Below are 13563 nucleotides of genomic sequence, written 5' to 3' on the forward strand. Positions count from 1 at the left end.
TTAAGATTTAAACAACTTGTTTACGAGATTGATAAAATGAATTTTTAAATATTACCAGCCGAGTAAATGAATCCTTATATAAGGCACGTCTAGTTTTGTTGAACTATTGTCAAAATTGACTTTTTGAAACGACTTTGGATAACTTTTGTATGTCGATCTCGAGCTATGCTTATATGATAGACAAGCTATGTGCATGGAGTCTTACATGACATATTTTTCAAGGAAACGTTGCATTCACAAAATATCACCATGTATCTATTTTGACTGCATTGTCAACAGAACTATTATTGTAAATATTATTTACGGTGATTGTCTATATGTAGAAATCATCAGATGTCGAAAACCTTGGATTTAAGTATTCATTTATGGTATACCTTTTTAAAAGAATGCAATGTTTATAAAATGTATCATATAGAGGTCAAATACCTCGCTATGAAATTGATGAATGACGTATTCATCCATATGGATTTGGAGCGATCGTCACAGTAACACTTGCTGGGATGGTGCTTGCCTGCAACCCAGATTCTTCATAGGTATAATAGATTGATTCGAGGAGTACTGATGATATTTTTGAAGTCATCTCACCCTTTGAGAATGGAAGGAGCAGTTGTACTATATTACGATACAGATAAGAATAAGACAAGAGCGAATTCTTTTTCGGTCACTGGTCTAGTTCCAGCAGGCAGTGTTGTAAAAGTCGGCCGACTTGGCCGATGCGTCGTTTTTTTGGGTTCTCCATCCCGTTTTTTCTGAAAACGACTCAAAAGACGGTCAAAGCTAAAAGTTCGGTCAAAGTCTGTCAAAGACGGTCAAAGTTGGTCAAAAACGGTCAAAATCAGTCACATTTTCGTCAAGATGTGATATGTTTCTAAAATTAGGGTTTGTTTTCATTTTTTGGGCCGCCCTTTTCTCTGTGTCCTTACTGATTATGTACTCAGTAACATTAATTGAGTTTGAAGTTTGATTGTATTTAAATTCAAGTTCTTATTTAAGAAATTTATGGTACAGAATCAACTATTTTATACATATATAAATATATATTCAAGAAATTATTAATAAAGTCAACGTTGGTCAACGATCGATGCGTCACCGACGCGTCCCCGACTCGGCCGACGCGTCCTTTTTAGGTCTCGACCGATGCGTCCCCGACTCGCGACTTTTACAACCTTGCCAGCAGGGGTAGAACAGGACTACCAGTAAGCAAAAAGACTTCTTTGAGAGCTCCATGGACATGCTTACACTAACAAAAGTTTATTGCGCTTGAAGGAGTAAAGGAATTTCGGAGTTATCTCCTTTTATTTCGTGATACATTTAGTCCTCTATCATGGGATGCTCACAAGAACCATTTTTTTTACAAAAGATTAAACAAAAGCGGTCTCCGAGTCTCAAATACATTTCATCATTGAAATTTTTTCGTTATTAATAGTCATTTTTGGACTAATTTAATTCTTGTATCTCTTTATTTATAATAAATATATTGAATATTGATATTGATATATGCATAAAATTTTAATTTTATTAGAAAAATCTATGAGTGTTAAATAAAATTTTGGTGCAACTTCAAAATGTCATAAAAATTTTAAATATTATGACACGTGAATCATGATATGGCATGCAAATCTCAAATATTATGACATGAGAATGATGATATGTTGATCATATGGTATGTCATTTGAATATAATTATATAAGTGGTAATGTTTAAATGAATTGAAGCTATGACCAACACTCAATCTTCAATTAACAAGCATTTGTTAAAGGCTGTAAATGATAATACGTCGAAGTACAAGAATATGATTTGTAGTGATTGTACACGTTGACTTTTTTTTTTATTTTTTATTTTTATTTTTATCAAAATCACTCATAGTAATTAGTTAACAGTAAGTTTAGTCGTATTTATAGGGAACAATGTAGTTAGGATAACAATTACTATTAATAAATCTTGGCAAACAATTTTTATGATAATTTTAAAAACTAACTTTAAACTAACGTCGTTTATTTTCATATATTGAATCGACTGTAACTATAAAACATCATAAACATCTTCATTCTAAAGTTAGTTATGCTAATGGTATATATCTTTCTTTCTTTTTTTAATAATCTCTCTAACTATGACTTTATTTAGTAAGTTGGTTGTCATAAATTGTTTAAGACCTTTAAATTATTATAATGTACGTACGATGATATATATTTGTAGACCATATACACCCCATACATGACTGAAGAATAACTTTGAAGAGAAAGCTCAGGTAGACACCTTCATTTTGAAACCTTGAACAATACTAACACAAAGGGTTTGCATTGAAAATAGCATGATTACGAGCCGTCCAAATATCTCACATAGTAGCAGGGTCAATTAATCTCCAAAACTTAGAATCTTTGAGACCCATACCCATGTACTAATTAAAAGAAATTTGAAACAATGAGCCAAGGATCACCCATCTTATGTTCCACCATTTGAAAAAGAGTCGAGCAAATATTAAAGGTCCAAAGACAATGCAAAAGAAGCCGAAAAACAGTTTCATCGGCAGATTGACACCAAATGCACAAAGAAGATTGACCACATGTAAGACATGGAGAGACCGTAGAACACGTCTTAGCGGGATGGAATCATGTAAAGCAAGTCAATGGAAAATCGTAACTTTGTATGTGATGTGATTGTTCTAATGAATACAACTCATCTCGAGCCCTGATCACAACCAGAAAACACAAGAATCCGAATAAATTCGGCTACCGAATACCCCCCTTCAATATAATGATTCCAAACCCCTTCATCATCTTGGTTAACATCAACGGTACAAGAGCTTAACACATCAAGAGCTTAACACATCAAGAAGGGAATTTGATCAAGAGTTACGGCAATTATATGAATACATTTATTAATTATTACTAGCTTGCAGGACTGAATCAATCAGTTCACTAGAGTTAAAGGGAGTAAAATAAAAATATTCATGTTTCTTCATCTTTGATTTATTGACCATGGCTGTTAAGCTCAAAAACTGCTACACATACTCACTCACGCCGGAATCAAATGGACTATTCATCGGCGAATCGTCGGACGTTAAAAAAACCGACGAATTCAGAGCTCTACTCAACGTTTGTAGTTCACAACGATGAGGAAGATGATAACGATGCAAAAACGCAAAAAAACCCTAAAAAGCTAGATACAGGAGATATATACGCTACAATGCTTTGTAAAGACGATGAGGATCCAAACGACGACGAATCACTACCTCCACTTCTGAAACGTCTTCCGAAGGACTTCGGAGCAGCTGTAGATTCCGACGACGACGGAGAAAGCATCTCCGGCACGATGATCGTTAAAACTGGTCGTAGGCGCGTGCAATCCACGTACATGAGAGATGAATCCGATGAAGAAGAAGAAGACGATGATGATGAATACGGAGGTGGATTTGGAACGGTTTTGGTGAGATCGGAGCAGAGAGATAGTGAGTCATCGTCAGGGACGGTTGTGAGACGGAGTAGCGGCGGCAGTGGCGGAATGTCGACGATGAGTAGAGCGGTGGCGAGTATGCAAGCGGTAGGTGAAGGATTTGGAAGGGCGAGGAAAGGGAGTGCTACGACGTCGTCTACACTGGGTGAGGAAGGAGGTCATTCACGGCAGAGGACAAGTAAAATGTCATCTGGTTCGATTGCTGATAGTGTTACAAGAGAAGATCCGTCTACTAAGTACGAATTGCTTCATGAGCTTGGTACAATATTTATGCTTCTGTGGTGAAATTTTATTTATAGATATCATGTTTGATCTGTGATTTGCATTTTCTACCGGTTACCGATAGATAAAACTTCTTGAATATATAGTTATAGAATCCAGGATATATACAGTAGGTCACTGAACTAATGTAGTAATGTGACAATAGGAAGATAATATAATTCTCTAATCCACTATTGTGATGAGTAGCATAATATTTGGAGAGTTTGAACATCTCTAATTTCACTCGAAAAGTACATTACTGCTGAATATGTCTCTCAACTTCCCAAAAAGTCTCTGACAACATACATCCTAGGACCCTGATATATACTCCATAACTTATATGTGAAATCTCATTAAATCTCCTTGTACAGAAAGTGTGCAAGCGAGAATTTGAACGACACTTGATATGAGATGTGACTCTCATTGGTTCTGACTTACGCATTATAAACTGCTCAACTTTTTAGTTGTGTATGCTAATAAGATCCTAAAAGGTTCAGCAATTTAAACATTGTTTAACAAATAGGAAGCTTTCAACCTTAATATTTGCCTGAGTTGTACAGTATCACTTTTGGCTCATCGCCTTTCAGGCCCAGACTCTTTGTATAATCCGCTTTTCTTCCTTTGCCATATAGGTTATTGACTTCTAGTATGCTTTTAGTTAACACCTTTAAGTGTATGTCAACCTAGTGTCCAAGTGTATCAGTTTGCAAATTACTTTAGGTAGCAAAGTTCAAACAAGAAAGGACATCCAAAGCCTCCATCTGTTCAAGAATTCTCAATCGACATAGGTTATTTTGAGGACCTACGGCTACGTTATAATAAATCTTAATATAAGAATGGATAAAGTAAAGATATATGCATAGATGATAGCCTATAACAATATTCGACGTAGTCATACTTATTATGATGCAGTTAAAACAATCTTAATGATTGTTGTTGAGAAATTATCCCTAAGATATTCTCATACTAACTATCAAAAAATCAGTAGATCAAATCAATTAGGATATTTAAGATACTAATCTGTATATGACTTGGTGAAAGCAAAATAAAATATTGATGAATCTACTATTTTTCCAAATGTTGCAATCATCTTTCATCATAAATTTGTTTCAACTTTTCTTCTTCAGATATGGAAGGCAAGCAGTTAGATTTAGGGTTTGTACACAATTTTACCGAAGTTACTGAAAGTTGTCATTTTGGTTGTTACAGGAAAAGGTTCTTACGGTTCTGTTTACAAGGCTCGCGATTTAAAGACTTCTGAAATGGTTGCAATCAAAGTGATATCATTATCTGAAGGGGTAGGTTGTAGTTGCATGTCGTCCATAACTTATATTGAGTTTGAATGGCTAATTGATTTCTCAAATTTTTTTTTTTGCAATGCTATATATATCAGGAGGAAGGGTACGAAGAAATTCGTGGTGAAATCGAGATGTTGCAGCAATGCAGTCATCCTAATGTTGTTCGTTATTTAGGAAGCTACCAGGGTGAGGAATACCTTTGGGTATGCAGTCTTACCTTCTATTATTATCCTGATTATTGTAGTTTTAGTGTAACATATATGATGTATCTATACAGAGATAAGTAATTTTGAGTATAATGTTCTTATAGGAAAACTTAAGTGGTAAATTTACTTTTTCCTATGATATTAATGAATTAACAATTCATGTCGTCATCAATCAATACTTTAGATAGCAGTGTTCCATGTGGAAGCAAGTACCTTTACTTATTTTTTTTTGAAGATGATTGAAACATCTTTTGAATTTCTTAATTTGTTGGCAGATTGTGATGGAGTATTGTGGTGGGGGGAGTGTTGCTGATCTGATGAATGTTACTGATGAGCCTTTAGAGGAATGCCAAATTGCATATATATGTAAGGAAACATTGAAGGTACTTTTAGATCTTATTATGCCTCTCTACATTTCATGTCTTATATCAAGGCTAGTATTGAGTGATGTGATGGGCTCTCTTATCATGCGTATATCTTACTGCATTTGTTGTAGGGTTTATCCTATCTGCACTCAATTTTCAAGGTGCATCGTGATATCAAGGGTGGTAATATCTTGTTGACTGAACAAGGAGAGGTCAAGTTGGGTAAGATGGTATAAATAATGTGTAGATACTTCATATATTCTTTTACCAGGTGGTCTTGAGTGGTATGATAAATAGACCTAGAACTGGCTAGAAGTTCATCAACCGCTATTTTTTAGTTATTCCAACATTATAATCCTATATTTTATTGTAGTATTGTTTGCTAAAATTCATGATAAATTTTTTCTTAACATAAACAGGTGATTTTGGTGTTGCTGCACAGCTGACAAGGACAATGTCTAAACGTAATACGGTATGGTCCTGCCTTCTTCACTCTGATGGTTTATCATGAATCAATGATTTATACTTTCTCTTAAGTTAAAACTCTCTTCTTATTATTTTCATTGATTAATGTTTCTTAATTTATTGTATTGTGCTCATGTTTTTTGCATTTACTTTATTGTTATATTTTGTTTTCAGTTTATTGGTACTCCCCACTGGATGGCTCCAGAAGTTATCCAGGAGAGCCGATACGATGGGAAGGTAAAATTGACATTTTATGGCTACTTATATAGTAATAATACTTAATAGGTTTATAAGATAGGTTACTATATGATAAGATAGGTTTATGAGGAACACTATGACATTTGCATGTTTGGTTAATACATAATAGTCTAAAGCTCTGGTGTTACTTACTGTTATATGCATCTTCTCCTTGACCCGTCTAGAATGTTAACACTGGAAAATGTATTTCTCACTTCTGTTACATATATGTTTTAATGAAACTTTTTGTCATTTTATTAAACATTTCCAATAATATCTGTAGTTTAGGAGCTGCAAGTACATTTAAATTAGAAAAATGCTGAATACTCATTTTGGGGCAAAAGTGAATTGTTGAATTTTCATGAGCTGGTTCCAAAGTTGATAAGTTGGTCTATATATCTCGTTTTGCTGTGAAGAATGTTCCAAGTTGAATTGACTGTTTCCATAAACATATTCCTTTATTTCAGGTAGATGTGTGGGCCCTTGGGGTGTCTGCGATTGAAATGGCGGAGGTATATTCACTGATCTTGTGAAATAAAAAGAAGCGCTGACATGTTTCCCCCCTTAATCTCTCATAATTTTATTTCTCTCAGGGTCTTCCACCAAGATCGAATGTGCATCCAATGAGGGTTAGTGCACATATTTATTCATTGTGGCATTTGTGAAACTGTAAAAGCTAAAAGCCATTTTTACTTAATTTTTTATAGTAGACATGAAAGTGCGGGGTTTTAGTAAAAAATTTTATTCCCATTTTTGAAAGATAAATGATGGTAACTTTGATAGGTTTTTTTATAATGGCTTTATTTATATGTATTAAATTATTTTTCTTAATTAGGTCATATGCTCTTTCATGTGGTAATGTATACAGTGTTAAATGCTCTCATTATTTATTTTTAACGTGCTAGTAAAAATTAGTTTGTTAGAAAATTGAGTTGGTTGGAAACTTAGAATCACGTAAGACTATGTAAAATATAATGATTTGAAACCTTTCACATATAGACATGGAAAGTAGAAAGATAAAATTCCATATTGTACTTTTTATCTGGGCCAGCTTTCTACCTTCATCAGTGACATACAGATTTGGTTTCTTATTGCTAGTCATATGATTTCGTTTAAGCATTATGTTTATGCTCATGTATCTTTCTGTTTCCTTTCATCCTTAATTTTCCGTATTTTGTGTTTCTTGTGTTTGAATGAGTCGGTTACCATGAATTAACACGCCTAACACATGCAACAGGTGTTATTTATGATCTCCATCGAACCTGCTCCAATGCTTGAAGATAAAGAGAAATGGTATATTTTTGTCTCATGATGAAAGACATTAATTTTCTTGTTAAACGATGAAATACTCAATGACATGTGTTTACATGGGTGGAAATTGGCACGTGTAATTGAAGTTAATAGTTGGCTTTCTTTTTTCCTAGCACATCTTCTTTGAATTCTACTACTGTGTATTTTTGAATGTTCAGCTCACGTTACTCACGTTTCAGGTCTCTTGTATTTCATGACTTCATTGCAAAGTGCCTTACAAAAGACCCACGTATACGTCCTGCTGCATCTGAGCTGTTAAAGGTATGCTATAGTAGCTTTAAGTTTCGCATAATTGTAACGGTGGTTCACTTCTTGGATTAATATATAAACTCGCATTCTCTACTTGATTTTGTTCTTATTTTATTTGCCATTGCTATCTTTATATAAGCTTACAGCTAAAGTCAGTTATTGACTACTGGGTCATATTTGTTTATGTTTTTTTCACTTGAAACAGCATAAATTTATAGAAAAATGCAAAACTGGAGCTTCTGCTATGGTACCCAAACTTGAAAAGGCAAAGCAAAATAGGGCGGCTATGGCGTTGGAAGCAGAACATGTTTCAGAGACCATACCAGGATATGGGGTATGCAAGTACATTTTTTTCCCCTCATGTATACACATATATATAGCTCCATTTTACCTTCAAAAAGTTATTCAATATAGACACTTGGACCAAAAATGAACGAAGACTTTGGAGATACTGTTCCATCTAAACCTCATCAAGTGCTTAATGGAGTACCTGTTGTGGTTGGTACAGTAAAAGCTGGTGGTTTGGAAGAGGCAGGAGGAGGTATTTATGCCCTTTAGTTCATCTTTATTCACTTGCTTGATGCATTAATGTATATGGTTATGAATCATAAGGATATTCACTAGGAGAAATACTTGGTTATACATCTGAATGTGGGTGACAACATGCTAAAGGCAACTGGTACTGCTTGTGGGGTCAAATGTGCATTATGTTTCTCTCTTCGATCTAAAAAAATATGTCACACATTAACTTTTAACTATGGAATGTTTTAGTTATTTAATAATTGAGTATAATCTATATAGACTGTTTTTTTTTAAGTTTCTCTTTTATGTTACTGGTGTGCGCTTGTTCCTACCAGGTGACTTTGGAAGTGTCATAATTCATGGCGGAGTTGATATAGATGAGAGTGGTGCTACAACGCCAGTTCCAACTACAAAGAAAACGGGTCCCACATCAATACTTGATCAAAGTTTATCAACGGCTGATCCTGGCGAAGATTCAGTCAGTCCATGGTACTTTCCTTGCTATAGTGGTCCTGTTTTGAGATTGCTCTTAAATATAGGTAGCAAATTATGACCCGTTCATGCATGTAGGGTAATAGTTAAATAGGTTTGGTTAAAGTGGATGTTCAGATCGTGTGACCCGAAGTGCGTTTAGTCTGACAATTGTAATTTATATATGTGTAACTAGTGTGTCAAATATGTTAGCAGATATTATATTGGTTCAATGGTAATCTAACTTCTGGATAAATGATACAAGAGTTTTATGCATATAATGCTGTTTGGGTTTAATCCCATTGGACCTGTCTCCTTCCAGCCTTGTTTTTTAACTTACTCAATTAACCCAAATCAACGCATTCATGAGTGAACGGGTCATAATTTACTACGTTAAGTGGTTATATTTTTTAGCAGAATATTGGTATAAAGCATCTTGAGGATTCTCATACAGTGTTTGGTAAATAGGTACCTGAAGTATATATGTCTTTATTTTTTGTATATATTGCTGTAAACTGTACATGTGAAGATGAACAAAAAGGGTACGCATTGTGCCATGTCTTATTAACTTAGAAAGTACTCAACTACACGTGTTACACCATAAGATAATTATTGTATAGTTCAAAATATAATATAATTTACGTTTAGGCGAGATATATGATATTAAATATACTGATAAATTTGTAAACATGAATAATCATTCTTAATAATTTGAAAGATATATTTTTTCTCGTAAATGTGAAGGATGTTAAACGATGGAACATTGTGGTAAATTGAAAGATCATAACGTATTCATCATAGTTCCATCAGTGAGTGGGATAAATTATATTTGTTCTTTGGTTTTGAAGCATGAATGTCATTATTCTTTACGTTTGATATGTATTACTAGAATTTATAAATGGCGATTTGTAATATGTGCATGCAAATAATCAGTTATTATTCCTCAGGTTGACCAATAAAATTGGTGCATCTTCAGATACATTTCGTAATGTTGAATCACCGACTACTACTGAACACACTAAACAAGCTATTGGAAGTAACAGTGCTTTCATCACCTCCACAAGTAAGAATGATGGTGTTAATCGCAAAGCACTAGACAAGGTATATGGTTCGTATACTTTTTGAATACACGTGAGTAATCTTTTGATGATTAAGCTTGGCAAATTATGTAGATATTGTATATGGGTGGGTTGGGTAACAGGAAGAAACGGGTCGGGCGGACTGGGCTAATGAACTGCCGATGCTTTTTTTTTTCTCTCCACTTTATACAATAATTGTTCAATGATATAATTGATTCATTGAATAAAACATTCAATAGTGTAATACATTAGAAGTAGGTTTTAAACTACTTTCAACAAATTTTACCGTTCCCATTTTAGGTAAAAAAAAAAAACTATTTGTCCTGCCTGAATCAAAACACTACCCAAATTGACCCATTATCAAGTAAATGGTTAAAAAACTCTAACTGTAAAGTTATGTTTACTATGTGGATCTGACTTTAAGGAAAACAGTATTTATTGTTTTACTCGGTTCATCTTTCATAATGTATTAGTCAAATAACCAGCACGTATTGAAACAGTGGCATATGTATATGATGAACAGAGTATATCTAACATTCATACATGTTACCACTATACAGTATACAAATATAGATAGGTAATGTTAGACGTTAAAGGTGTCATCTCTACCTTTAAAATATAATGGGTCAAACGGGTAAAAATCATACGTAATACTGAAATGTGTTTAGATACATTAAAACTTCCCGAATCACAAATTTAGGAGTTAAGGTTGCTACAATAGGGATCTTACTCAAGATCATTTTCATCTTTGCAAAGATCATAAAATAGGACCGAGATCGTAAGATTCAATTTTTAGAAAAAATTTATATCAAAAACAATTTACATAAACATTTAATATAAAAATTAAAATGATCTAATTTACGATCCTTACTATCCCCCGTTCAATCTTTATGATCTCATGATCTTGCGTACAATCCTATAACGATCTAACACGTTCTTTTTGTGTCTGTGTCTGGATGATGTTGGAAATAAATTATGAATTTTATTTTTAGTCCATCAAATATATTTACGTTGCTCTTTAATCTGAGTTCATTATGGTGTTATAGCTTTGGTCCATATATGCTGCTGGCAACACAGTGCCAATTCCGTTTCTGAGGGCAACTGATATATCTCCCATTGCATTGTTATCTGAAAATGTGCTTGGAAGTCAACATTTGGATGACGTGGGAAATGTAGCTGTAGAAGCATTGCAAGAACTTTTTACGGGCGATGGACTATCTAAGAAGGGCCGAAGACAGAACGAGGTACCTTCAATTTTCTATACTATTTCTTAAGGATAAATTCAATTTTCTACACTTTCAGATGTACATATAATACCATAATTTGTGTAATGTGCATCTTTAACTCCGATTGCTCCTGACCGTTCTGCAGCTACCACTTCCTCCAAGTGTCTATCAGAGACTCACTTCTAGTCCAACGTTGATGAATCTAGCTCAGGCTTTATCGTATCATAAAACGTAAGCATTTCACTATTTTGAATCAGCTACTTACAAATGGGTTGGATTGGAATTATGTTATTTTTGACTAATTCTGCTATTTTAGACTCGTTTACCTATTAGAGCGAGAAGAATTGTCTGATACATTTTGCTATTTTTGATTATTTTTTATTTTAGAATGGCAAACCTACCATCTAACTTACAACCACCACAAATATTGCCTTAAGTGAGGCTTGAACCCTCAACCTCTTGGTTGAAGGGTTCCCCTCATACCGCTTAGATCTAAGCCCCTTTGGTGCTATTTTAGAATTAGATAATTTTAATTAGTGATTTTAGCAAAAGTGATTATAATTAGCTGCTGTAATGTGATGCTCCTATCTTAGGTTGTATTATTATACTATAATATTTACTATTAATTATTATCGGATTGTACTTCCTTTGTTTTGTATTTATATATCGATATAGATACAGGGAAAAATATAACGTAATTATTGTCTAGGAGATTGAGTTAGTTCTGCGTATGAAACTGGATGATTGAAGGTAATATATATGTACAGAAATTTGTGAAGAAATTCATAAACTGTTCAGAAGGTTAATCCTTCTGTAAATTCAATAGGCGTATTTGATATTTTCAATGTTTATAGAAGTATATAACATTAAAAACAGGTATCATGATCAGTAATGATGTATACCGAGTATTGTACACTCCTATATAATCAGCTTACAAATATGATATTTTGTAAATTTAATAATGATATATATTGTATTACATTTTCAAATTTAGTTAGGAATATATGATACTTTGATGTTTGACAATGATATATATGCAATTCTTCCTTTTAAAATTTGCCTAATTACACCCAAGCATTTTCTACCTGTTTCCAACCTGCTCATTTTATCACCTCTATGTTTTCCGTGCACAAAATGCATGTCTACGTAGACATCTGTTCTGTATTTTCGAGACCTAATGTTCAATTCGCAGGTGCTACGAAGAGATGCCGCTGCAGGAACTTCAAGCAACTCAGGAACAACAAACTATTCAGAACCTTTGTGATACCCTTCGGACTATTTTAAGGTTATAACAACACAGGTATCTGTAATTTATATTTATAATTTATAACATCTATTATTACTCAAGTAGTTTGTATTAGTGTCTTCTGAAATTCTTAATATAATACGTCGATAGATGTCAAACCTAGGAGACTGAAACTGCGTAAACTTTTCCATAACAGTGTTGTAATCTGCAGTATTAGCTTCTATAGGTTTGAATCAGTTTGTTTACGATTTCGTCATGTATTTATTCACTAATCAAACTATTCATCATACTGTGTTGCTTTAAGATTCCGGTGAACAATTCAGATTCTTAGGCATCGTTTGGCTCACGGAATCCAATGGGATTCCGGCAGAATTGGAATTGAATTTAAACCTTAGTTTCTGATTCAAAGAGTTATGAAGATATGAATGTGACGACTAGGTTTGCAAATAACTTAAACATGTTATCTTCTCATTTGAGTTTGAGTACACCAAGTGTAAATCACAATGTAACTGGGTTTGAGTTTCTATGATAATGACTTGGGTTTTCATTATGTGAAACGAGCTTTTGCTTAATTCAACAAGGTTTCTTTTAATTTTTAAGCTACTAAAGCTTGAGTTTGCTTGATGAAGTCTAATTGAGCTATTAGATCAAATTTGAGCCTGGGCTAAAATGGTCGACCCAAAATTCAACTAGCAATAGTGATTAGTAATTGTCTATGGGAGATTAATTGTGTTTGGAAAGTTACTTGCTACGATCTTTCGTTATACAGTAATTTTGTTTCTACTGGGTTCGAGTCGACGAGTCACTATCAGCCTAACATTAAAAAATGAAAATGAAAAAGTTAACTGTCATTTATGATGCACATGATATATAGGTACCAAACAGTTGAATCAAATTACAAGAACCAGGGGTGGTCAGTATTTGTTTGGTCAGTATTTGTTTTGAAACCGTGGAATCCGAAAATCAAACTGAAACCAAACCGGGAAAAAAACCAAACCGAATTTGAAAAACGGTTTTCGGATCGAGTCAAACCGAAACCGAATTTGAATTCGGTTTTCGGTTTTGAAAATTCTGAATGTCGGTTTAACCGAATTTAAAACCGAATTCAAAATTTTTAAATATTTAATTTGTATATTTATGTTTTAATGTCATTATAATTTGAGATCCAATCAAT

At 33.7% G+C, this 13563-nt stretch overlaps 1 protein-coding gene across 2 annotated transcripts; it reads left to right on the forward strand.

Annotated features, from left to right (window-relative positions):
• Positions 1-3011: 3011 nt before the first annotated feature.
• On the forward strand, positions 3012-12897 carry LOC139839969 (serine/threonine-protein kinase 1). Of its 2 annotated transcripts, none has more exons than XM_071830183.1 (18): positions 3012-3712; positions 4924-5012; positions 5108-5215; positions 5494-5601; positions 5715-5805; positions 6003-6055; positions 6223-6285; positions 6753-6797; positions 6879-6914; positions 7523-7578; positions 7776-7857; positions 8051-8179; positions 8260-8386; positions 8703-8856; positions 9786-9939; positions 10964-11161; positions 11289-11374; positions 12336-12897. In XM_071830183.1, exons 1-18 carry the CDS (start codon positions 3031-3033, stop codon positions 12433-12435), a joined length of 2361 nt encoding a protein of 786 aa, XP_071686284.1. In that variant the 5' UTR covers positions 3012-3030; the 3' UTR covers positions 12436-12897. The 2 variants fall into 2 exon arrangements, with proteins under 2 accessions (XP_071686284.1, XP_071686286.1); XM_071830185.1 differs by having other exon boundaries at positions 3579-3689.
• Positions 12898-13563: the final 666 nt, after the last annotated feature.

Source organism: Rutidosis leptorrhynchoides, chromosome 4 (genome assembly GCF_046630445.1).
Source record: "Rutidosis leptorrhynchoides isolate AG116_Rl617_1_P2 chromosome 4, CSIRO_AGI_Rlap_v1, whole genome shotgun sequence".
In the NCBI taxonomy this organism is placed as follows: domain Eukaryota; kingdom Viridiplantae; phylum Streptophyta; class Magnoliopsida; order Asterales; family Asteraceae; genus Rutidosis; species Rutidosis leptorrhynchoides.